Source organism: Micropterus salmoides, unplaced genomic scaffold, assembly GCF_014851395.1.
Source record: "Micropterus salmoides isolate LMB-PRFRI ecotype aquatic unplaced genomic scaffold, ASM1485139v1 Ms_hic_scaffold_935, whole genome shotgun sequence".
NCBI lineage: Eukaryota > Metazoa > Chordata > Actinopteri > Centrarchiformes > Centrarchidae > Micropterus > Micropterus salmoides.
The window spans coordinates 13,900-37,173 of record NW_024044721.1 but is presented as its reverse complement, the minus strand read 5'-3'; the positions used below and the strand labels follow the sequence as shown (position 1 = coordinate 37,173).

The 23,274-nt window shown below is 50.9% G+C and overlaps 1 protein-coding gene across 1 annotated transcript; it reads left to right on the top strand.

The window, feature by feature from the left end:
• Positions 1 to 363: 363 nt before the first annotated feature.
• LOC119896332 (HEAT repeat-containing protein 1-like) lies at positions 364 to 21,639 on the top strand. The gene is given in 48 exon segments (XM_038709771.1): positions 364 to 547; positions 632 to 860; positions 932 to 1,041; positions 1,044 to 1,072; positions 1,158 to 1,271; positions 1,368 to 1,508; positions 1,965 to 2,112; positions 2,115 to 2,175; positions 2,281 to 2,414; positions 2,513 to 2,591; positions 2,697 to 2,798; positions 3,435 to 3,552; positions 3,647 to 3,754; positions 4,854 to 4,952; positions 5,071 to 5,159; positions 5,271 to 5,440; positions 5,443 to 5,466; positions 5,937 to 6,058; positions 6,149 to 6,364; positions 6,463 to 6,541; positions 6,614 to 6,762; positions 7,050 to 7,242; positions 7,335 to 7,507; positions 7,610 to 7,774; positions 7,848 to 7,911; positions 7,914 to 8,089; positions 8,334 to 8,465; positions 10,473 to 10,576; positions 10,723 to 10,869; positions 11,115 to 11,233; positions 11,333 to 11,454; positions 12,520 to 12,648; positions 12,815 to 13,039; positions 13,203 to 13,332; positions 13,547 to 13,728; positions 14,736 to 14,788; positions 14,864 to 14,987; positions 15,063 to 15,203; positions 15,917 to 16,221; positions 16,368 to 16,518; positions 16,598 to 16,783; positions 16,911 to 17,045; positions 17,170 to 17,274; positions 17,355 to 17,517; positions 17,743 to 17,897; positions 19,388 to 19,546; positions 19,971 to 20,079; positions 21,421 to 21,639. Coding segments are annotated over 48 exon segments (6,399 nt in total). The 5' UTR covers positions 364 to 405; the 3' UTR covers positions 21,510 to 21,639.
• Positions 21,640 to 23,274: the final 1,635 nt, after the last annotated feature.

Sequence of the window (23,274 nt, the reverse complement as noted above, 5' to 3'; positions counted from 1 at the left end):
AATATTTTCGCTTATTTAAAAGAGTTCGTTCTACACACAGCTGGAGTTAATGACTTTATGTTAACCACATAGATCCACTCTACTGTTCGGCATTAACATATTCCAGTGATTTATCTTCCCATCCTCTTTTCACAACAGTTTTCTCACCGGTCTTTAGGCTCAATACTGTTCAGTTTAGCTGTTAAAGTGAAGCGGGGATCCAGCGGAGTTTGGTTTGATGTAACTAGAATGGAGCAAGATACGTGGTTTCATTTTAAACATATACTGATTTAAAGTTTTGGGACTAAATATAATACTCCTCAGGTTATTTCACCTCTCATTTATGTAAATAGCCTGAACGCCTTTAGGTAACTGGAAACAGTCAGTCAGTTTATGTTTGTGTCTCCATCAGATTAAGAAATCATCATGACGTCGTTGGCCCACCAGCTGAAGAGGCTCGCGCTGCCTCAGAGCGACCCCAACCTGCTGACACGCAGGGAGGTCGCCTCGCTCCTCTTCGACCCCAAAGATGCCGCCGCCATGGACAGAAGCACCTTCTACGCCCTCGGTGAGTCCCGCACAGGGTGTTGGTGTGGCTGCACAACCTGTTTTCTGGCTAGCCTCGATAACACCGTCCTCTCTCCTCCTCCAGGCTGCACAGGGTTTGAGGAGCTGCTGGGAATCGAACCCGCCTTCCAGGAGTTCCAGGACACCCTGTTCAGCCGGGCCTCGCTGACCCTGGAGCGGAGCGTCCAATCCAAAGAGGTCAACGAGAAGCTGGACGCCGGCATCTCGCTCTTCCTCACCCGCCTCTGCCCGTACTTCCTCCTCAAGCCGGCTCACAAGTGCATCGAGTGGCTGGTTCACCGTAACGACGGCGCGTTTTGTATTTCTCAGAGTCTCCGTGTTGTCAGATCGAACATGTGTTCAGAGTCCCGTGTTTTTGTTGCAGCTTCCACATCCAGCTGTACAACTGCGACAGCCTGCTGGCGTGCGCGCTGCCGTATCACGACACCAACGTGTTCGTCAGAGTCCTGCAGCTGCTCAGGATCAAGGACGCCACCACCGCTGGAACTGGCTGCACTGCCTGCAGGTCCGACTCTGCTGCTGCACGCTGTTCATGTTCAGATATACAAGTGTGTGCGCTGCATGTCAACGCTGTGCTGCTGTCTGTTCAGAAACCAGGCGTGCCGTTGTCCAGAGGAACCCTGATCACTCACTGCTACACAGACCTGAGCTTCATGGACTTCATCTGCACCCTGGTCACCAAGTCCATCCAGTAAGAGCGTCAGGTCCTGATGTATTTACATTCTGACTGACCGTACGGCCGGAAGCGAACGCTGCTGCTTTTCACCTGCTTTCTCACATCTGTACCTTCTCGTTTGCAGGCGTACTCGGGACACTCTGGAAGCTGCTCCCAGCTCAGAGTCATCTTCTCCTTCTACGCATCGACCATCGTTCCCGCTCTGGACGCCGTGGACAAAGTGTCTGACACCGTCATCTCCAAGCTGCTGCCATATGTTCAGAGGGTAACGTTCACGTTCTCTGTCTGACAGGAGGTCAGAGGTCAAAGCTGCAGGACTGTGTTTTGATATTTCTGTAGCTGAGTTGGTTTTAAACGTCGGGTCAGATTCATTATCTTGTTTTTATTCTTTGAGCAGATAGTTCCTGGTTTAAATGGTCATTTTGTCAGTTTTAGAGCTGCAGACACGATCGATAAGGAAACATTACGTCAGCTACTGTTATTTGTCAGGAAAATAATTCCTAGATTTTCTGAGTGTCTCTGGATTATTTGCTCGTTTAGTCTTTCACGGATTAAATTGAACTTCGTTTTAAACTGTTGGTCAGAACGGTCGATCTGCTGACTAATCGGTAAAGAAAGTAATCGTTAGCTGCGGACCTGAGCTGGATTCATTCAGATCTTTTGCTCAGTGAAGAAAATGCGCAGAAGCTCAGGTGTCGTATTTCAAACGTCGTCCCCGCAGGGCCTGAAGTCGACGCTGACGGACTACAAAGCCGCCACCTACATGATCGTGTGCCAGCTGGCGGTGAAGGTGGTGATGGAGGCGAGTCTGGTGGACACGCTCGCCGTGCACATCAGCAAGTCTCTGCTCAAAGAGCCCACGCTGGCCAAGGAGGTCTGGGCTGCCTGATCGTGCTGCTGCAGAACCAGAAGGAGGGCGCCGCTGGGCCCAGGTAGGACCACTCAGACACGCCCCCTGCAGGTGTGACCCCTCCCACACGGGGACGGGTTCGATGGCACCGTCGAGCGTTCAGTTTAACTCCTCCTCTCTCCTGCAGAGCCTTCAGCCGCCTGAGCTCCATGCCCGCGTTGGTTTCCACGCTGCAGGTCATGGCGGCGTCTCATGACGTCAGCCCTCTGCTGCGCTACCTGCTGCCCCACCTGATCCACGCCATGTTCACCTGCAGCTCAGGTGAGAACCGTGTGAGGCCTCTGCTGATGTTCTGCAACAGGAAATAAGGTGGAATCATTTTCATTAGTACTGTTTGTGTTTACCTGTTGTTCTCACAGGTGAGGCCGAGGTCGGCGTGTTGGAGTCCATCCTGCGGTCCGTTCCTCTGACCAAAGGCCTGGACCAAACCGTGGCTCGGTAAGTTCTCCTCCTGTTTCTCCCTCTCTGAGACCAGAGAGCCGTTGTGGACCCAGCGCCCCCCTTGTGTCCCGTAGACTGAGTCTTGCCGTGTTCCTCTCGCAGTTTGCTGTTGGACCAGTACCTGTGTCAGACCGAGCTCTCTGCTGAACACGCGTCGGCCCTCGACCGGCGCCTGCTGCCTCTGGTCCGACTGTTCGAGTCCAGGTGGGTCCAGCAAACACCTGCACCTTTTCATTTACTGTTTCTTACTGAAACGATTCTCTTCGTCATGATGCAGATATATTTTCTCACTAGCTGTTCGGTCTGGTTATCATTTAGACGATTAACTAATTAATTAATCAATGTGTGTTTCAGATATATTTTTAACTGTTGTCAGATTGATCACCGAGGGCTTATTGGTGCATGGAAACACATTTTAATTATTGATTATTCAGTTTTACCAGGCTAACATAATTAAAGCCAGGTGTTTATTATATATTTATTTATTTAAAACCAAACTGAAGGTGTGGAAACTTTAATAAATGACTTCAAAGTCCGATAACGATTTCCTGCCCTCGTTACCTGTGAGACAAACAAACTTTTCTGTCGCTGGGATTTGGTTTTTGAAGAGATGGAGCAGAACAGTAAACGTCAAATATGGCGGTAACTAAATATAACGGTGGATTAATCTGATAATCTTCAAGCACAAAGATCTCAGCTGTCAGGATTTGTGTTTTTAGGTTTCCACTGTTTTCTGTCACGAATGAAGAAAGATGTCGGCTGATTGGTCGCTTTAGTTACAGTACATTTTGAAACGTGACGCTGTTCATCAGCTTCACTCGTGTGTTTCTGCCCCGTCAGATACGGTGGAGCTCTGGACGGCGTCCTCGCAGGTCACGTGACCGACGTCGGTAGCTCGGAGCGGAAACGCCTCTTCCACCAGTTCCTGTCTCTGTCGATGAGCAGCGGGAAGTACCAGGTAAGCCTGCCGCTCTCTGACCGGCCGGCGTCGGCGGCCTCTGCTCTCTGTATCAACCGCAGACCCGTTCTGTCTTTGTGTGTTTTCTCTGCAGATTCTGGGCGACTCGGACACGTCGCTGCTGCTCAGCCTGAAACACCCGCTGCCGTCGGTCCGAGTCTCCGCCGTGGAGCACCTGATGGGCATCATCACCTCCGGACAGGTGCGACAGAGAGCTCCTGCTTTCAGACAAAGTTCGATCACTGCAGCTGATTGGTCTACTTCAGTATCCAGTGATAATAATAATGATGCTTTTTAAAACCATTTTAAAGTGCTTTCAAAGAAAACCGAGAACAAGATGCACGACAAAGCAACAAACACTGAATAAAATTAAAAATAAAGTCAAATAAGATCGGGAAAGGCTCTCCCATAAAGTATGTTTTAAGAAGGGACTTAAAAGAGTTCACCGACTCAGCCGACCTGATTTCCTCGGGCAGGCTGTTCCAGAGCCTCGGGGCCCTGACAGCAAACGCTCTGTCCCCTTAGTTTTCAGTCGAGACTCTGGAACAGACAACAGACCTCTGCCCGAGGATCTCAAGGTACGTGCTGGTGTGTATGGGACTAAAAGGTCAGAAATATAACAAGGCGAGAGGCCATGAAGAGCTTTAAAAGTGATCAATAGAATTTTAAAGTCAATTCTAAAACATACTGGGAGCCAGTGTAATGAAGCTAAAATAGGAGTAATGTGGTCATATTTCTTTGTTCTGGTTAAAAGCCTGGCAGCTGAGTTCTGGACAGTCTGGAGTCCATCAATAGATTTTTGGGTTAAACAGGTGAAAAGGCTGTTGCAATAATCCAGGCGTGATGAGATGAAGGCCTGTAAAATGGTCTCGGTGTCCTTAAAAGTTCGAATTTTAGCTACATTTCTAAGCTGGTAAAAACACGAGTGCTGCTCGAAACTGAAACTACTGTCAGAAGCAGAGACTTTGATGTGGTTCACCAGGGAACCAGCAGATGGCAGTACCTGCTGGGACCCGATGACCAGGATCTCTGTTCTGAGTTCAGCTGCAGGAAATTATTTGACATCCAGTTTTTGAGGGTGCGTTCCAGTAATCGTACTACATGAGTATCATTATGGGAACTGAAAGTCCACGCTTGAGACGAGATGACCTCTCAAATAGAAGTTAGACAAAGAATAGTGATGATGATAATAAAAACGGGCTTTAATATTCACACGGTTCATTTCACCCCTTTTACCACCTTCCATCTTTATTCCAGACTTTTTAACCTCTTGTTGTCTCGGTCGTGTTTCCTCTCGGCAGCAGCAGACTTTGGAGGAAGCGTTCCTGAAAGACGCCGTCGAAGAGCGTCTGCAGGACGACGTGCCGGAGGTCGCAGCCGCCGCTCTCAGAGTGCTGGAGGTCAGTGAGCCGGGTAACTGGGCGGGAGGTTTGGATGCAGCCCTTTCAAATCAGCAGCGGCCCCTGTAGGCCAGGCGGGACGCCGGCGAGCCGCTAACTGTTGTTCCTGCTGTTTCAGGTGCTGATCGATGTGTTGGCCCCCGAGGACACCGTGTCCTGTTTACTGTCGCTGCTGCACAGAGTGGATCTGTCGGTGGCTGAGCGCTGGTCAGTGACTACACACACAAAACCTCCTCGGCTGCGACTCTCAAATCTCTAAAGTTCTTCTAGAGAAGAAAAGTTTGAGCTTCCTGTCCGACTCTGTGTCGTCTCCTCCAGGCTGCCGGTGCTGACGGAGGCGGTGCGTCTACTGTCTGACCCCCGGCTGGGAAGGGGGGACGGCGAGCTGTTGCAGAGGGCGGGCTGGAGGCTGCTGCCCCTCCTGGTGATCTCCTCCAACCATCTCGGCCTCGCCTCCTGCGTCGCCCGATCCTCCATCATCAGCCAACACCGCTCACCCTGAACTGGGCTCGAGGTGAGCGAGTGAAGCGGCAGAGAGTTCACGTTCAGGGAATCTGGACGCCGTTAAATATCATGTCAGGTTCATGCAAACGTATAGACGTCGTCACTCGTGCTGCCCTTTCCCACGTCTTTAAGGCTGCAGGTCAGTCATTTACATTTTTATTTAGCCGTAAATGAAGGCGGTGAAAGCTCGTGCTCGTGCAGTAGAAGGGAAAAACACTTTTAAACCTTATTTTGGGGCAAAGTCATCAAAGTGTTTGAGATATTCCTGCAGATTCTGCAGGTTTTATGGGGACCAGAGAAAGAGCATCATGGCTCTCTGCCCGCTCATTCAGAGAGAGACCTGATCCGGTTAGTCCCAGATACCTGACGCCTCACCAAGATGGCCGCAGAGTGGCGAGACTTTGCTTTAACACACGGTCTGTGTGGAGAGGCGATACATTGATGATGTTTCAGCTTCAGCGTCTTCTTCTGTCCTCGCAGAGCTGGACGAGGTGATGAAGCGGAGCTCTGAGCCCGACTTCGCGGGTTTGGCCGACCAGCGTCTCGTCTCCACGCTGACCAAGAATCTGGCCAACATGGAGCACTTCTGCAAACGGGACGCCGTGAGTTTGTGTTTGAGGCTTTTACCTCTGTTAACTCACCTGCGCCTACCTCCCGGCAGACTGTAACTCTGTCCCTGCGTTTGGCCTCAGATGGAGAAGCTGGCTCAGGCGGTGGAGCTGCAGCGGGGCTCCGGCCTCAGAGGGAGGGCCTCCTTCCTGGTGCTGACCCGGACTCTGCTGCTCGGCCTCGGCGAGCTGAGCGGCACCGAGCACCTGCTCGCCGCTCAGAGGGTCTACCTGATGCTGGAGCCCCTCCTGCTGGAGGTCTCCAGGGACGCCGACGCCCAGGTCAGACCAGAGGAGCAGGTCTGTCCGGAGAACCTCCGTTCATAAATCCTTTCATACAAAAAGTACCAATGCTGCGCTGAAGCAGCTGGCTCTGACGTGTTGTCGTGTTCTAACAGGAAGAAGAGCGCCGCGTCGTCGTGTCTCTGCTCAGAGACTTCATCTCCTCCCTCAGGTGTCACGACACCTCCTTCAAAGGTAAGAACCTGGTCCTGCAGGCGCGACAGTTCACCCGAGGAGACACACAGCACGCTGTTCTCTCTCTGCCAGGTGACGTGTGGTGGAACCCGGAGAAGCTGGACACCAACACCTGCTGCTACCTGGGACTCACCTGCCGCCTCTTCAGCGTCGTCATCGGCGGCGCCGGCGAGGGGCCGGCAGCCGGCGGCTTCAGAGAGCTGATGAAGCTGCTCATCCAGGTAAGAGGTCACTTCCAACGCTGACACAGTTCCCCAGGCTAGCTGTTTCCCCCTGTTCCCAGTCTTTGTGCTAAGCTAAGCTAACCAGCTGCTATCTGTAGCTGGGGGGGAGGGGAGGGGAGGGGGAGGAGAGGGAGAGGGAGGGAGGGAGGGGAGAGGGAGGGAGAGAGGGAGGGAGAGGGAGGGAGAGGGAGGAGAGAGGGAGGGGGAGAGGGGGGGAGAGAGGGGGGGAGAGGGGGGGAGAGAGGGGGAGAGAGATTAAAGTTGAGACTCACCGTCACGTCCAGGTTCACCTGCGCGAGCCGCCGATGCTCTTCAGGTTCCTGTGCGTGCTGTGGGGATACGGCAGTAACCATGGAGACCAGCTGGACGTGAAGGTCGGCCCCGTCCTGCAGACTCAGGCTCTGTACGTGGGCAGGGCCCTGCTGAGCGCCCAGCCGGACGCCACGCTGGAGGAGCTGGCCGCCGCCGACTCACCCGGTAAGAAATCTTTGGTCCAGACTGAAGAGATGGGTTCTGATGTAATGTGGACTCCACCTGCACCAGGTCTTGACTCTGTCTCTCCCCCCTAGTGGTCCCGTCCTTGCTGTGCTGCCTCAGCTCTCCGGTTCGGGAGGTCCGGAGGGCGGCCCTCGGCGCTCTGCTGAGCCTATCGGGAGCCGATGCTTCTCCCTTCCAGCCAATCACAGAGAGGCTTCTGAAGACCTCAGAGGAGATCATCGCCGACCCCTCGTACCTGAGCCAGGTGAGTCCGTTTCACCGGAAGTCTGATCTGAGATCAGTTTAATCTGCAGGGGATGCAGTGTTCGTAGAGGAACAGTCACTGAGCGCGCTCTGTAACCTGCAGGCTCTGGGCGCGCTCCATGAGGAGTGTCAGTCTGTGAAGGTGAAGACGCAGCAGAAGAAGCTGCAGGCGTCGATGCAGCAGCTGCTGCAGAGCGTTCAGACCTCCTGCTGCCCGTCCTACACCGCCGCCGGCCTGCTGCGAGCGCTGGGACACGTCAACGGACAGGTGAGAGCCGGAGCACACCTGCACATTCAGAGTGAAACCAGGAGCAACACTGATGCCTCCTCCTCCTCCTCAGTCCGTCCTGTCTGCCCTGCTTCCTGTTCTGGACCGGCTCCTGGAGCAGAGCGGCCCCGACACCCCACCGTGCTGCGGGCCGAGGCCCAGCTGATGCAGCTCGTCCTGGGGAAGTACAACGAGGCGTCGGCCCCCCTGCTGGCCAAGGACCAGAACTGTCTGGATCTGTTTATCAGAGCCCTGAGGACCTCAACCCAGCACCACCCCGACCTCCCCAGCTGCCAGATCATCGCTCTGGAACAGGTCAGCCGAACCCGAACTACCCGGCTAAAACCAGGGTATAAAAACTGTGTGAAAACCCGGGTTTGAAATTAGTTTAAACTGGATTTAAAATCCAGGGTTAAAGGGTTGCTCCGCTGAAGATGCTTCAATTCACCGTTTTATAATTGCTCTTATGTTTCTGTATGTTGTCCGCTGTGTAGCAGAAGTGAGTCACAAAGGGAAGGTTGTCTCCGTGGCTGACGTGTCTCTCGTCGTGTCTCTGCAGGTCACCAAGCCGTTCTTCTCGGCCCTCGGAGACGAGTCGGTGCAGCAGAAGCTGCTGTCGGTGATGTTCGACCTGCTGGTGGAGAGCAGGAGTCCGCTGGTGTCCAACACCGTCGGCAGCGTTTTCAAAGCGGTGAGCGGAGACGACAGTAACGGCTCCTTCTGCAGGACACGTGTCTGCCGGCCAGGAGGACTTTTTACACCAGTTTCTGCTGCTGATGCAGCTCCATGTGCAACACAGGCTCTCAACTGATCCGGGGGACGTCCCCACAGTGAGACGCTCCTGTGTCCCCCGCAGAGAGACGCTCCTGTGTCCCCCGCAGAGAGACGCTCCTGTGTCCCCCGCAGAGAGACGCTCCTGTGTCCCCCGCAGAGAGACGCTCCTGTGTCCCCCGCAGAGAGACGCTCCTGAATCAGAACAGAGAGACGCTCCTGTGTCCCCACAGAGAGACCAGAGAGACGCCCCTGTGTCCCGACAGAGAGACGCCCCTGTGTCCCGACAGAGAGACGCTCCTGTGTCAGAACAGAGAGACGCTCCTGTGTCCGAACAGAGAGACCAGCTCCTGTGTCCCCACAGAGAGACCAGAGAGACGCCCCTGTGTCCCCACAGAGAGACGCTCCTGTGTCAGAACAGAGAGACGCTCCTGTGTCAGAACAGAGAGACCAGCTCCTGTGTCCCCACAGAGAGACCAGAGAGACGCCCCTGTGTCCCCACAGAGAGACGCTCCTGTGTCAGAACAGAGAGACGCTCCTGTGTCCGAACAGAGAGACCAGCTCCTGTGTCCCGACAGAGAGACGCTCCTGTGTCCCCCGCAGAGAGACGCTCCTGTGTCACCCGCAGAGAGACGCTCCTGTGTCCCCACAGAGAGACCAGAGAGACGCCCCTGTGTCCCGACAGAGAGACGCCCCTGTGTCCCGACAGAGAGACGCCCCTGTGTCCCGACAGAGAGACGCCCCTGTGTCAGAACAGAGAGACGCTCCTGAATCAGAACAGAGAGACGCTCCTGTGTCCCCACAGAGAGACGCTCCTGAATCAGAACAGAGAGACGCTCCTGTGTCCCCACAGAGAGACCAGAGAGACGCCCCTGTGTCCCCACAGAGAGACGCTCCTGAATCAGAACAGAGAGACGCCCCTGTGTCCCCACAGAGAGACGCCCCTGTGTCCCCACAGAGAGACGCCCCTGTGTCCCCACAGAGAGACGCCCCTGTGTCCCCACAGAGAGACGCTCCTGTGTCCCCACAGAGAGACGCCCCTGTGTCCCCACAGAGAGACGCTCCTGAATCAGAACAGAGAGACGCCCCTGTGTCCCCACAGAGAGACGCTCCTGAATCAGAACAGAGAGACGCTCCTGTGTCCCCACAGAGAGACCAGAGAGACGCCCCTGTGTCCCCACAGAGAGACGCTCCTGAATCAGAACAGAGAGACGCCCCTGTGTCCCCACAGAGAGACGCCCCTGTGTCCCCACAGAGAGACGCCCCTGTGTCCCCACAGAGAGACGCCCCTGTGTCCCCACAGAGAGACGCCCCTGTGTCCCCACAGAGAGACGCCCTGTGTCCCCACAGAGAGACCAGAGAGACGCCCCTGTGTCCCCACAGAGAGACCAGAGAGACGCCCCTGTGTCCCCTCAGGGAGACCAGAGAGACGCCCCTGTGTCCCCACAGAGAGACGCCCCTGTGTCCCCTCAGGGAGACGCCCCTGTGTCCCCACAGAGAGACGCTCCTGTGTCCCCACAGAGAGACGCCCCTGTGTCCCCACAGAGCGACTGAGACGGCCACTTCTCTTTTGAGGACACAACATAGTTTGAGGTGAGTACTGAGGGTCTGAGATGGGACTGGGCGATGTGGACCACAAAGTCCTATCAGACCATGTTGCTGCCGTCTCTCGGTCGTGTCTCTTTGCTCTATAGAACATCAGAAAAATCCGGCCCCACCTCACTCAGCACGCCACCCAGCTGCTGGTCGAGGCCGCGGTTACCTCTCAGTATTCGTTAACTCCTACTGGTGTCCCGAGGGATCTGCCGTCACTCATAGATCTCACTTTACTGATGCCTGTACGTTGTTCCTCATATATACTGAAACTGGGAGAAACGGAGTCTGGTCATGTGACGTCAGTCCTCAAACCCTGATTTCTTTTTAACAGATCGCTGTTGACGGTCAGCTGGTGGCCAATGAGCTCGCTCCACCAGAGAAACCCAAAGTCAGCGTGACGGTGCAGCAGACCCGCCGGAGCAAGATGACCCAGAGGTGAAGTTCACTTCAGTCAGAGGAACCACTATCAGCAGATTAAACTCACGTTCGCTTCAGTGGGAAGAATCGAGGCAGCGAAGACCTTGAGCTTCTCTGTTTGGTGGAAATGAACGACGTTATAAAGTTGTGTTTTCCCTCGTTAGGAAACCTCAGGAGAGCGGCGACGGCGGTCCAGAGGGGGGCGCTGTGTCGTGGCAGAGGGTCACTCTGATCCTGGAGCTGCTGCAGCACAAGAAGAAGCTGAAGAGAGCCCAGATGCTGGTGCCGGTTCTGTTCTCGCTGCTCGCCAGGTAACATCGGTTACTCGTTTAACCTAAGAAAGCAAATGAACAAGTGAACAGTCCAGAGAAACAAGTGATCGAATTTAAAATTCGTACCTTAAATAAATGACTGGATCCACAGAACACAGGGTGATATGAAGGTCTGTGGCGGACAATATTAAAAGGAAATAATCTGAATCTGAAGTTAAAGTCAGTTTGTGAATTTCACAATAACAGTTGACATATTTAACGATGCTGGTGTGTTGCGTCCTCAGGAGTCTGGAGCCGAGTTCAGGCGACCACACCAACATGGAGTACACCAAGCAGCTGCTGCTCAGCTGTCTACTCAACGTCTGCCACAAGCTGTCCCCTGAAGGAGGCGCCGTGGGGCCCGGTAGGTCATGGGGGGGGGGGGGTCAGCTCCACCAGAGAGCAGACGTTAAACATCACAGCAGTTACTGAGCGACGTGACGTGAGGTCTTTGTTTCTTCAGACGTCCTGGATGAAGATAAGTTCAGCGTGGAGCTGGTGGTTCAGTGCATCAGGGCGTCCGACATGCCGCAGACTCACCACCACGCCCTGCTGCTGCTGGGCACCGCGGCCGCCATCTTCCCTGTGAGTGAAAACAGCCTTCTGATTTCTCCCCAAGAAACTTTATTTCATTTGACCTTTCCTACGGCTGACATGACACATTTAAAGGTTCAGTGTGAGAGATTTAGCAGCATCTAGTGGTGAGAGTTGTGAACTGCAACCATCTGTCCAGTCTACCACTGCCCCTCCCCTTTCAGAGAGCGCAGGATGGCTACGGTGGCTGACGCAGCACAAAAGGTGTCTCTTCTGAGACAGCAGAGAGTGGCCAGTCAGGAAATGAGGGTTCTTTAGGTAGATTTATTAAGAAATTATATTTACTGAATTATTCTGTAAAACCAGACGTGACTGACTCTGACAGACAACATGGAAAATGTGAATCACTGTTTCTGCACCACAGTCCTTCATAAACCACACATTAGATAAAGTTTATACAAACCCTGACAAGAGAAACACGTTGATTCTCTCTGTGCTGATGGACCCTCGCCAAAACTGCCCGCCAATATCTGGCCGGCTGCCGGATTACGGTGCTTTGATAGCTGCTGAAATAGATCTGCCATGACAGCGACAGTTACTCACATAATCACTTCCTCTTTAATGGTTCAATGGTACAAAATAAAAGCACGAGAAGCTTGTTTACTGTAATGCTTTATTTGGATTTGAACTCCGGTGAGCTCGGAGAATTACTAAGCTCGTCTATTAAACACGAGAGGCGTCGCTGTTTTATTTTTGTTGGCCAACTTTTGAATTGATCCTCAAACTATTTTTTGAGGTTTCTCCTCGGAGATTTGAACTGAGGGTTTTGTATTGAGCGCTTACTGTATAATACACACTGATGATGTTATATTATTTAATGCCATGACTTGACTCTCAAATTATCTTTCTCATATTATAATAATTTGATATTTCATCTCCACCACTGCTCATAATAATAATTAAAGCATCATCTGATTTCATCATAACACCGGTCTGACATTTCTGTCAGAAACCTTTAAGCTGTCGCAGCGTCTTTCTATAGTTCAGACGATGATTAACTAGTTGAGTATGAGACTCTGAGAATGACCGACACGAGTCGTCTCCTCCACCCTGCAGGAAAAAGTCCTGCACAACATCATGCCCATCTTCACCTTCATGGGCGCCAACATCATGCGGCTGGACGACGCCTACAGCTTCAGAGTCATCGACAAGACGGTTCAGATGGTCATACCCGCTCTGATCAAGGTGAGGCTCCGTCAGCGTGGGCTGACCAGGACTCTGTGGTTAACGCAAAGCGGCGTGAAAGACGGATTCCATTTCAGAGTTTTGAGTGATAAAGACACCGAGTTGATCGCAGTCTGGTTTATTTCCTGTGTTTTGGTGCGTAACTTTGACCTTTAACTGTCTGCAGGCGCAGCAGCTCTCTGACGGCAGCTCTTCGGCTCACGTGGACGCTGTGGTGACCAGGATCGTGCACGTGTTCGCCGACGCGCTGCCCCACGTGCCCGATCACCGGCGGCTGCCCATCCTGGCTCAGCTGGTGACCACGCTGGGCCCCGCCCGCTTCCTCTGGGTCCTGATGCTGCTCCTGTTCAAGCTGCACGCCACGCAGACCGCCAGCTCTGTGAGCGAGAAGGCAAGGCGTCACTTTGTTTACAAGGCATTGTGGGGAGCGGTTTCACGTGCGCTGTAGTAACCTGGTGACCGCGTCGTGTTGGAATGGCGCAGCAAATGAACCCGGCGTCCTGTCGGCGTCACGTGGTGGTTTTGTTTTTAGATGTTTGCGTGTGTGTTTGCAGGACGCGGCTCTGGAGAAGGACGTGGACTTCTGGATTTCTCTCTGCTGTCAGTTCGAGGTGAGCGACCAGCTGACCTCCCTCATCAACATCCTGAACTTCCTCCTGCAGCTGCCCGACGACAAAGACGACGGTGAGACACAAATCTAAACTCCAGCGTGGTGAAGCTTCTGCTTCTGAAGCCTGCTGGAAGATAATTCCTGTTTCCTGCTGAATGTTGTACAAAGTTTCACACTTTGAAGACGTCACTCAAACTGTGATGGATTAATAATAACTAATGAACAAGAGTCTTTGTGCAGAATTTAGACTTCAGCAGACGTAACTCTGCTCGTCTCCGTCCTCTGCAGCTCCGGCGAAGCGCCCGGCCGGCCGGCGAGGGGCCAAGAAGACGGAGCAGCAGGAGGAGGAGAAGGTGGAGGAGCTGATCTTCAGCGTGGAGGCTCACAGCAGCAAAGAGCTGCGACACTTCAAGTTCCTCTCCGTCTGCTTCACGGCTCAGCTGCTCGGCTCGGCCAGCTTCGTCGGGAAGGTGGGTGACGTCTGAAAAGCAGTGAAGGTTTAATCCCAGAAATCTGAAGTAACAAATAAACACTGAACAAACTTTAATACGTGTAAAAATAAAAAAACAAACTAGAATTCAGTCGCTAAAGATGACGAGACTTTTGTAAAGTGAGTCTGCAGCTCTTCACTCTTTAGTTTACATGATCTGCCCTGTTGTTGTAGGACTGGAGACGTTTTAAACTTGCTGAGCTTCTAAGTTTGTTCTTTCAGACCGTGTGTTTGTTTTGTTTTGGTGAAGATGACACGTTTCCTTTCTGCGCTCTGTCGTCCTTCTGACCTGAACTCTTATTTAGTTAATATAAAAACAGTTCTTGGCCTCGTGCCGTGAACTGAGGACAACCAGTGGAAACTCTGAAAGACTGATGAATAATTGTACTCATTTTCAAATTAATATTATTTTAATTGTTTGATATTTTGGTAATTGTTGCTTTATTTTTAAATTTTACATTTGATACTGATTCTTTTTTACTTTTTTTTTTTATATTAATGAATTTATTTTTTATTTTTTGTCTATTAACACACACACGTTACTGTTTTATTTATTTACTTTAATATATTATTTTCATTTTCTAACACACACACACGTTACTGTTTTATTTACTTTTATTTTTAATATTTATTTTTAAATAATTTTGATTTATTTTTATTAAAACACGTTACCGTTTTATTTATTTACTTTTATTTTTTAGTATTTTTAAATAATTTTCTTTTTTTATTAAAACACATTACTGTTTTATTTATTTATTTATTTTTAAATTTTATTTTTATAGAAATTTAATTTTTATTAACAAACAACTTTAACTGATTTATTTCCTTATTTAATGTATGAAATGAATTGTTAAGTAGTTTATTTGTAGCTTTGGCATTATTGTTGTTATACGTTGATGCCAATTGACTTAGACAAACAAACAGGAGCTGCTTTAATAATCTGTGTTTGAAGTGCGTTGAATGAACCTCTGCCGCTCTGCGTCTCAGGTTGCAGACGGCGGAGACGGCGTGGACGAGTCTCTCCAGCGGCTGCAGCAGACGTGAGTTTTGCCGAGTAAAGAAATGAGAATGAGTTTTGGCGTGAGGCGGCAGGTGACCGTGACGTGTGTTTTCAGGCTGCTGGAGGAGATCCTGCGTTACATCCACAGCGTGGCTCGCTGCGTGGAGGCGAACGCCGACAAACCCGCCGCCAAGTTCTGGAGAGTCCTGCTGAATAAATCCTACGACGTTCTGGACAAGGTCAGTTTCTGCCCGCGGCGACGCTGATCCTGCGGCACAGCAGGCGCGTTCTCACCTTTGTCTTCTGTTGCCCAGGTGAACTCCTTGTTGCCCACGGATACCTTCATCACGGTGATGAGAGGGCTGATGGGAAATGAGCTGCCGTCGGTCAGGAGGAAAGCCATGGAGCTGCTGAACAACAAGCTGCAGCACAGGACGCAGTGGGAGGAGCAACAGGTGACGTCACACAGCAACGAGGCTTAGATGAAACAAACAGAAGATCATATTTAACCATATCGCACATGGAGCTTTTCAAAATAAGAGCGTTCTGCCTGTCTGACTTTACCGACTTGTTCAGATGTCTTTTTTTGTCTGTCTTAACTGTTTGTTGTTGTGTTGTTGTGCGATCGGGAGAGTGAGCAGGGTGTTTTATTTTGAAAATTGACCGGCTCTGTCGTTCTGTGTCCGGTTCATCAGCTCCATCAAAAATAGCAACTTCAGCAAAACTTGAAAACCAAAAAAAAATCACAAAATCTGGCAGAAAAAAAGAGAGATTTCGTTCAGGAGTAACTCTGTTAGTACACTGAGTTAGTACACTGTACAGTACACTGTGTACCTCTGTTAGTACACTGAGTTAGTACACTGTACAGTACACTGTGTACCTCTGTTAGTACACTGAGTTAGTACACTGTACAGTACACTGTGTACCTCTGTTAGTACACTGTACAGTACACTGTGTACCTCTGTTAGTACACAGAGTTAGTACACTGTACAGTACACTGTGTACCTCTGTTAGTACACTGAGTTAGTACACTGTACAGTACACTGTGTACTTTTCAACAGGGTACTGTTTTCTCACTACGGACGTGCTGCACTTACCAGAAATGACGGCCGCAGCGTTCGTGTTCTTCTTAGTGGAAAATATAAGAGTTTCCTTCTCTCTGTCGCAGGTGGCTGCGCTCTTACAGCTGACCGGCGATCTGCTGAGCATTGTGGGTAAAGGTCGCGGTAAGGTCACGGCGGAGGAGGAGGAGGCGGAGCAGGCCATCAACCGGCAGACGGCGCTCTACAGCCTCAAGCTGCTCTGTCGCAGTTTCGCCTCTGACCACCGGGAGGCGTTCGTCCCCGTCCTGCTGCAGACGGTGGAGCTCGTCACGTCGCCGGAGGAAGAGAAGAACGTGACGGGCAGCGCTCTGCTCTGCATCGCCGAGGTGGTCAGCACGCTCAAGGCCCTCGCCATCCCACACTTACCGAGGTCGGTATCACGGGGCGAGGTTGTTGTTAATATTGGGGCTGTTGTGGTGAAAGTGATCGTTCTGATTAATCAGAAACGCTTCTCTTTTGTTCCTTCACTTTCCTGCGATGTGATTGGTCCGTGGTCGTGTTTGTTGTGTCGCTCAGGTTGATGCCGGCGGTGCTGCACACGCTGACGGACAGGAAGGAGCTGCTGACCAATGAGATCTACCTGCTGAGCGCCGTCACCGCCCTGCACCGCGTCACGGAGACGCTGCCGCACTTCATCAGCCCGTACCTGCAGGACGCCACCTTACAGGTGAGGCGCTCTGCACGGACAGTTAAAGAACTACAAATGTGGTTCAGCAGCATCGTGTTGACACTTCCTGTTCCTGCAGGTGTGTCGGCTGACTCGGCTCGTAGAGACCTCGTCCTCGTCCTCCTCGTCCTCCTCGTCTTCCTCCTCCGCCCAGCTGTCCTTACGCCTCGCCTCCCTCAGGAGCACGCTCGCCACCAAGCTGCCCCCCAGGGTCCTTCTGCCCACCCTCACCAAGTGCTACAGCATCATGGTCGTGGACAAGAAGGTGGGAAATGTAGTTTTATTGTTGAAACGGATCCAGATCACCTCACCGCCATCTTTAAGTCAGAGGAAACGGGATGTGGCGTTGATCAGCTGATCGGATCTGTGACTGACGCCGTGTTTCCCTGCAGGGTCAGCTGGCGGCGTTGATGAGCATCCTGAAGGAACACATCGGTCACATGGAGAAAGACCAGCTCAACCACCACCAATCAGAGCTCACCTCCTTCTTCCTCGCCGCCCTGGACTTCCGTGCCGAGCGCGGTCAGGTCAGTCCGGAGCTTCCTGCGTGCTCAACAAACACGCTGTTTCCTTCCTCATTAAGCTCGCCGCCGCCTTCTTCTTCTGTCTTTGCTGCTGCACATGGTGACGCTTCTTGTTTGTCGTGCGCAGGGGGAGCTGGAGAAGACGGCGGAGATCGAAGGCGGCGTGATCGACTGTCTCCTCGCCATGGTGATGAAGCTGTCGGAGGTCACGTTCAGGCCGCTCTTCTTCAAGGTAACGTGGGGAACTCGAGCGCCGGTGAAGCACGCGTGGTTTCTGCCGGACGCTGACCGTAGACCTTGTTTCTCCTGCAGCTGTTCGACTGGAGTAAATCCGACAGCAAAGAGCGTCTGCTGACTTTCTGCCGGCTGTCCGACCGCGTCGCCGAGCGGCTCAAAGGACTCTTCGTCCTGTTCGCAGGAAACCTGGTGAAACCGTTCGCTGACCTGCTGCGACAGACCAACAGCTCCGAGACAGGTGACTTTATTATTAACAGTCTGATTTGATTATACTTTGTTTTTATTTTGATTTATTTAATTTTTCTTTTACTTTCTAGATTTTTTATTGAACTTTTTAACATTTCAGCGGAGCTCCTAAAGCCCTGAAAGCTGAAGTTTCCTAAATCACACGTCAGGACTTACTTAACTTAATGCAGTTGATTTTATTTTATTTTAACTGACCTTGCTGAGCTCGTCTGTCCAGGCGAGCGGCTGTTCGCCTCGTGTCGAGGTGAAGAGAAGAGCAGTCTGCTGCTGCAGTACGTCCTCGACTGTCTCCACAAGATCTTCCTGTACGACACGCAGAGGTTCCTCAGCAAAGAGCGAGCCGACGCCCTGATGGGCCCGCTGGTCGACCAGGTGAGATTCACACAGCTGCACGCCATTACCGTTCATGCCGAGACGTCCCGAGTCCGAGGACGTTTCTGCGGAGGATTGAACAGGTGGCTGAGTCAGTTTAAAGTGAGGACGGCCGTGACGCAAAGTAACGGTCCTACTTTTACTTTACAGAACTTTTACTTGAGGGATTGTACCGCACTACATCTCGGAGGGAAACGTTGTACTTAATGTTGTCAGGGAGACTAAACTGTGGAACGTGTCATCATGACGCAACACGACGCAAACAGCATCAGAACGACATTTTACAGGCTGCTACAGAGTCGGACTCTGAATCCTCACATCACGCAGAGACCTAACGTGAACTTACCCAGCGGGTGGTGGTACGAAGATGACCTTTTCTTAGAGTCATCGTTCCCTCAGCGCAGCTCGCGGTCCGTCACTGCGTTCTGCCATGTGCTCTTTGAGCTGAAACCTTTAATGCTGCAGACTGTCGGAATTTACGGCGAGTGCACGCAGTAATGCGGCGTTCATGATGATTGAAATTTGTAAAAGCAAAACTAACCGTTGATCATTAAACTTCCACCCCTAATGAGGAGAACTTTCACTTAGGATTTTGTAACAGAGTATTTCTACACTGCAGTAATGATCTGAGGACTTGTTCCAGCGCTGCAGGTCTGTGATGTCACTTCCTGCCATCAGCGGCGATGTTGACAGTCCCTCCTCCCTCCTGGCTGTTCTCAGGTCAGCAGCGGTGAAGCGTGACCACCCCGAGCCGCCCAAAACACAAACACAGACGCGGCTCAGGTGCTCTGATGTTCAGGTCGCGCCGTCACCGTATCGGCCTCATTCCTGCTCCCATGATTCCTTGCATGAAGAATGAGCTTGACTCCCGGTGAACCAGCGTCAGTGAGACTCTCTGGCTCTGGACCAAATACAGAGTTGCTTTATTTTGTTTGGTGCTGTTCGCTTTCACGCTGCCTTTTCTGCAAGTGAACCAGAATTTGTAAACAAAACCACACGCGCGCTGAAGGTCATCCCTCATTGGACAGAGAAGCAGGAAGCGTGACAGTCGAGCCAAATGACCACGGAGATCTTCTGTAGTGCAGAGTCTGTTATCAGCTTCAGTCGCAGTTTGCAGAACAGATGCGCGTCGTGTGACACAGCGGCATCTTTATGTTGTAATGAGCATTTTGCAAAGAGGAAGACGGTTCCAGCCGGAGAGGGCGCGCTCTGATGCGCCATGGCGTGCTGACCTAAGAGAGCCTGTGAACTTTAAAGAGGCGCAGGGCTTTCTGCAGTTGGGTCGGATCGAGGTCGGGTCATGTTTACATCTTAAACTAAATGTACCGGAGTTCATTTGGAACCGGACCGAGACCAGGCCATAAAGACCAGGCCGGGTTTCCACGACGACGCCTGCCGTTGGTATAAATTCCCTTCAGCCGGCTGCTTCTGTTCTTAAGGTGGGTTAGTTTCCTGTTAACGGACTCCTTTTCCTCGCTGTGTGTGCGCAGCTGGAGAACATGTTGGGTGGAGACCAGGTGTACCAGCAGAGGGTGATCCAGCACCTGGTTCCCTGCGTGGGGCAGTTCTCTGTGGCACTGGCTGACGACACTCAGTGGAAAACTCTCAACTACCAGATCCTCCTGAAGACCAGACACGCCGACTCCAAGGTGAGAACACCTGCGCGCACGCACACACCTGGCTGCCTCCCTCCTCTCCACCACAGCGTGCCCTGGGTGTCGCCTCTCAGGGCTTTTAGAAAGACCTGTAGACAGAACTCAGGGCTAAAAACATGATCTAATTCAGTATCCATTGTTGTTGATCCCTGTTGTGCTGATGGTGTGTTTGAAAATGTACTTTTACTTTACTTGAGTTTTTCTTCAACTTTCTGTGTCTGCTCCACCGCACCTCAGAGGTAATATCGTTTCTAAGATCACTTTACTGCAGCTTTAGTACTTTTACTTCCATGTAAGCACATTTAGCTGATAATACTTATGTAAGGTTTTGAATGCAGGACTTGTACTTGTAGTGGAGTATTTTCACAGTGTGGTATTAGTACTTCTACTGCAGTAAAGGATATGAACCCCCCTCCAGGTGCGTTTCTCCGCTCTGCTGATGTTAATGGAGCTGGCGTCCAAACTAAAGGAGAACTACATGGTGCTGCTGCCAGAGACCATCCCCTTCCTGGCTGAACTCATGGAGGGTGAGGACACACACACACACACACACACACACACACACACACACACACACACACACTGAGCTGAACCTGGTTCAACAAAATCAGTGTGTTTCCGCCAACGCCTTGTTGGTCGTTCACCTCCGCCGTGCAAACGCGCGTTCTCTGGTTTGTACAGTGATTCGCTGGAGAGGATCAGACTCTCATAAACCTCTGTGCAGTATTTTGGTGTCTGATGAACCTTCAAACTCACAGACGTGTGTTATTCCATCTGTAATATTTTCTGGGTTTCCTGTGGAGGTCGGGGGTCTCGAGGTCTTAGGTGCCTCAAGGGCGGTTAACCCTCGAACACGATGATTGATGATCTGTCCAGAAGTGCTGAAAGCTTGGGATGTGGAGGGGATGTCTTGGGTGACACACCTCTTCAACATTTCCTAAGGAGTGGCAAACCAGGATGGTGGTTCCCCTGAGTGGACCAGAGAGTGTCTGCCAGTTACATACCTGCTAGATGCTTCTCCGAGGTACTAGAGAGGAGGGTTCGGCCGATAGTTGAACCTCGGATTAAAGAGGAACAGTGCTGATTCCGTCCTGGTTATTGAACAACGGACCGGTTCTTCACTCTCGCAAGGATCCTGGAGGGGTCTGGGAGTATGTCCATCCGGTCTACATGTGTTTTGCGGGTCGACCGGGGATATTGCGTGAGGTGCTGTGGAAATACGGGGTAAGGGGATCCGTTTTAAGGTCAATCCAATCCCAGGTCACGAAAGCAGGGTCATGAGCGAAAGAACGAGATCGAAGGTGCTTTTCTCAGGAGGTTGGCTGGCGTCTCCCTTACAGCCGCCGCTCCTTTGCGTTGAAAGGAGTCAGTTGTAGAGAGCTGGTTAATGTTGTGGTTGAAGATGGATGGCTTTCAAATAGCGGTGGGGACATGGCCCCAGTGTAAATGACACCCAAAAGTCATGTATGTGATGTTTTAAGTGTTTTTCCCTGTGACTGCAGCATCAAAGAGCTTCCATGTGTGCATGATGTGATGGAAGGGCCAGGAGTCGCTGGACTAAACGCATCCAAACACCAACTTTCTTGACTTGACGAGCAATAATTCAAAGTCTCTGGCCGTTGACTGTTTTTCTCAAAAAATCCCCTGTTCAGTCAGACGGGAGATTCTTCTGCAGGAAGCTGAGCTGACTCTTGAACACGTAACGATCTGTAATAAAAACATGTTATGAGCCGAAAGGTCCCAACTGGTCTCCATCAGCAGAACCCTGGTCCTCTTTAGGAGAACGCTGAAGTGAGATGAGGTCTTAGAACGACTGAGCTGCGGCTGTTGGGATGTTAACTGTGTGTGTGTGTGTGTGTGTGTTTCAGATGAGTGTGAGGAGGTGGAGCAGCAGGTCCAGAAGGTGGTTCAGGAGATGGAGAACATCCTGGGAGAACCGCTACAGAGCTACTTCTAACACACAAACAACAGTCAACAGGTGTGAAGGTCAAACAGGAAGTGTTTGAACATTTATCAGCTGATCTGAAGTGAACTTTGTACTTTTGTCTCTCATATGTACAAGAAATAAATATTGTTCTTTCAATCTGTTTTGGGTCTTGTTTGTGAAGAAAGTGAAACTAAAGTGAAACCTGACCTCAACCTTGAACAGAAACCCAAAACAAAGCGGCCTCACGTCGCGACAGCTGCCTACATGCTTTGAATGTAAACACGAGCTCTTTATCGTCATCCTGTGAGATTTAACAACACGTTCATCTTTATCTACATGTTTTTAAAAACTGACTTCAGGGAGGCCAAACAACAAATCTGCAACTAAACCATGCATAAAAAGTAAGGAAGTTTGTTGTGTTGTGATAGAGTGCTCCTTGGCACTAAATCCTACACCCCTGGTATCGATTAGTTCCCTTTTAAATGAAACATTTGCCAAATCTTCTACGTTAACTGCCGTTTGTCTGCCCCTCAGCATGATATTTCATTAGCTGCACAGTAATCCAGTAAAGACCTAGACTGTTTCTCAGGCTGCGCTCTTGTCTGTCCTTGTGTTCTTGTGAAACGTCGTCAGTCGCAGCCAAACTACTGTTTCAATTCAAAAGACTGCATCCAGCCAAGTAGTCAAATACCAGCATGTGTTCTCGCTACGCCTGTTTTACCGAGCCTGGACTTGGAATAGCCAGGAATCCCAGAATGCACTTAGCACCAACAAGTGGAAATGTCAGAGAAGACTCACAACTGTACCTTATAACACTGCTGTTATTGTGTCATGAGACTTTAAGACTTTATGAGTTTTAAGAGGGTTTTTTATGCAGCAGTATGGTTGTTTAAACTCCAGATTTGGGGTTGGTTCCTTTAGAGCTGATTTGAAAATATGCTATGACGTTTTCAGAGATGTGAGGTCCCGCCCGCTAACAGGACCTGCTGTTCAAATTGCAGAATGACGGACTGCGTGCTCCCGTCCCTGGAAGTTTGTACTCCGAGCTGAACTTGCGAAGTCCGAGCTACCAAGTACAGAAGTCCGAACTTTGAAGACTCTGTATTGAGAAACCGCTCTAATTTATTGATGTGATATTTCAATATTGATCTGGCTTTCTGTGACGTGCTAAGATGCTGAGCGGCTCAGTAATGCTCACGGCCGTGACAAGACACATGCCTTAGTTATGACTTTACGCCTAAGCTAGTTCAGTTATGGCCCAAGTAATTGTGGCGCAACCAATTTTAGTAGCTGATTAAGTTACAAACTAACTAGTAGTTACTCAACCTCTAGTGTCGACTTTAGGAAAGAAGTCTTAGGGTTCGTTAGGACTGCCAGTTGTAAAATGGATGACTGAAAAAGATAAAACATCTTTGGGACAATTTGATAAGTGGGTTGAAATGTGATGTCTTAATTCAAAATATTTGGACCAGCTTAAGGCACTTTTAAAGATGGGAAAAGAGATGAAACCTATCATTTAAGACGGAGTGCTACATCAACTGGAACTGAGGGAAAGAAGAAAGACTTAAAACAAAACATGTGACTTGATAAAATAAGGATAAGAAGGAAACTGTTAAAAAGACATAAGAACAAACTAACACATTATGTCTTCCTGAACTGAGGTACGTCATGAAATCTATTCCGGCTGATTCAGTTCTGGACTCCGCTCCTCCTCCAAAATGCTCCAGTCCCAGATCCAGCCCAGGACCAAGACTAGGCTGTATGTAAGCCATTGAGAGGATGAATTATCCATCCA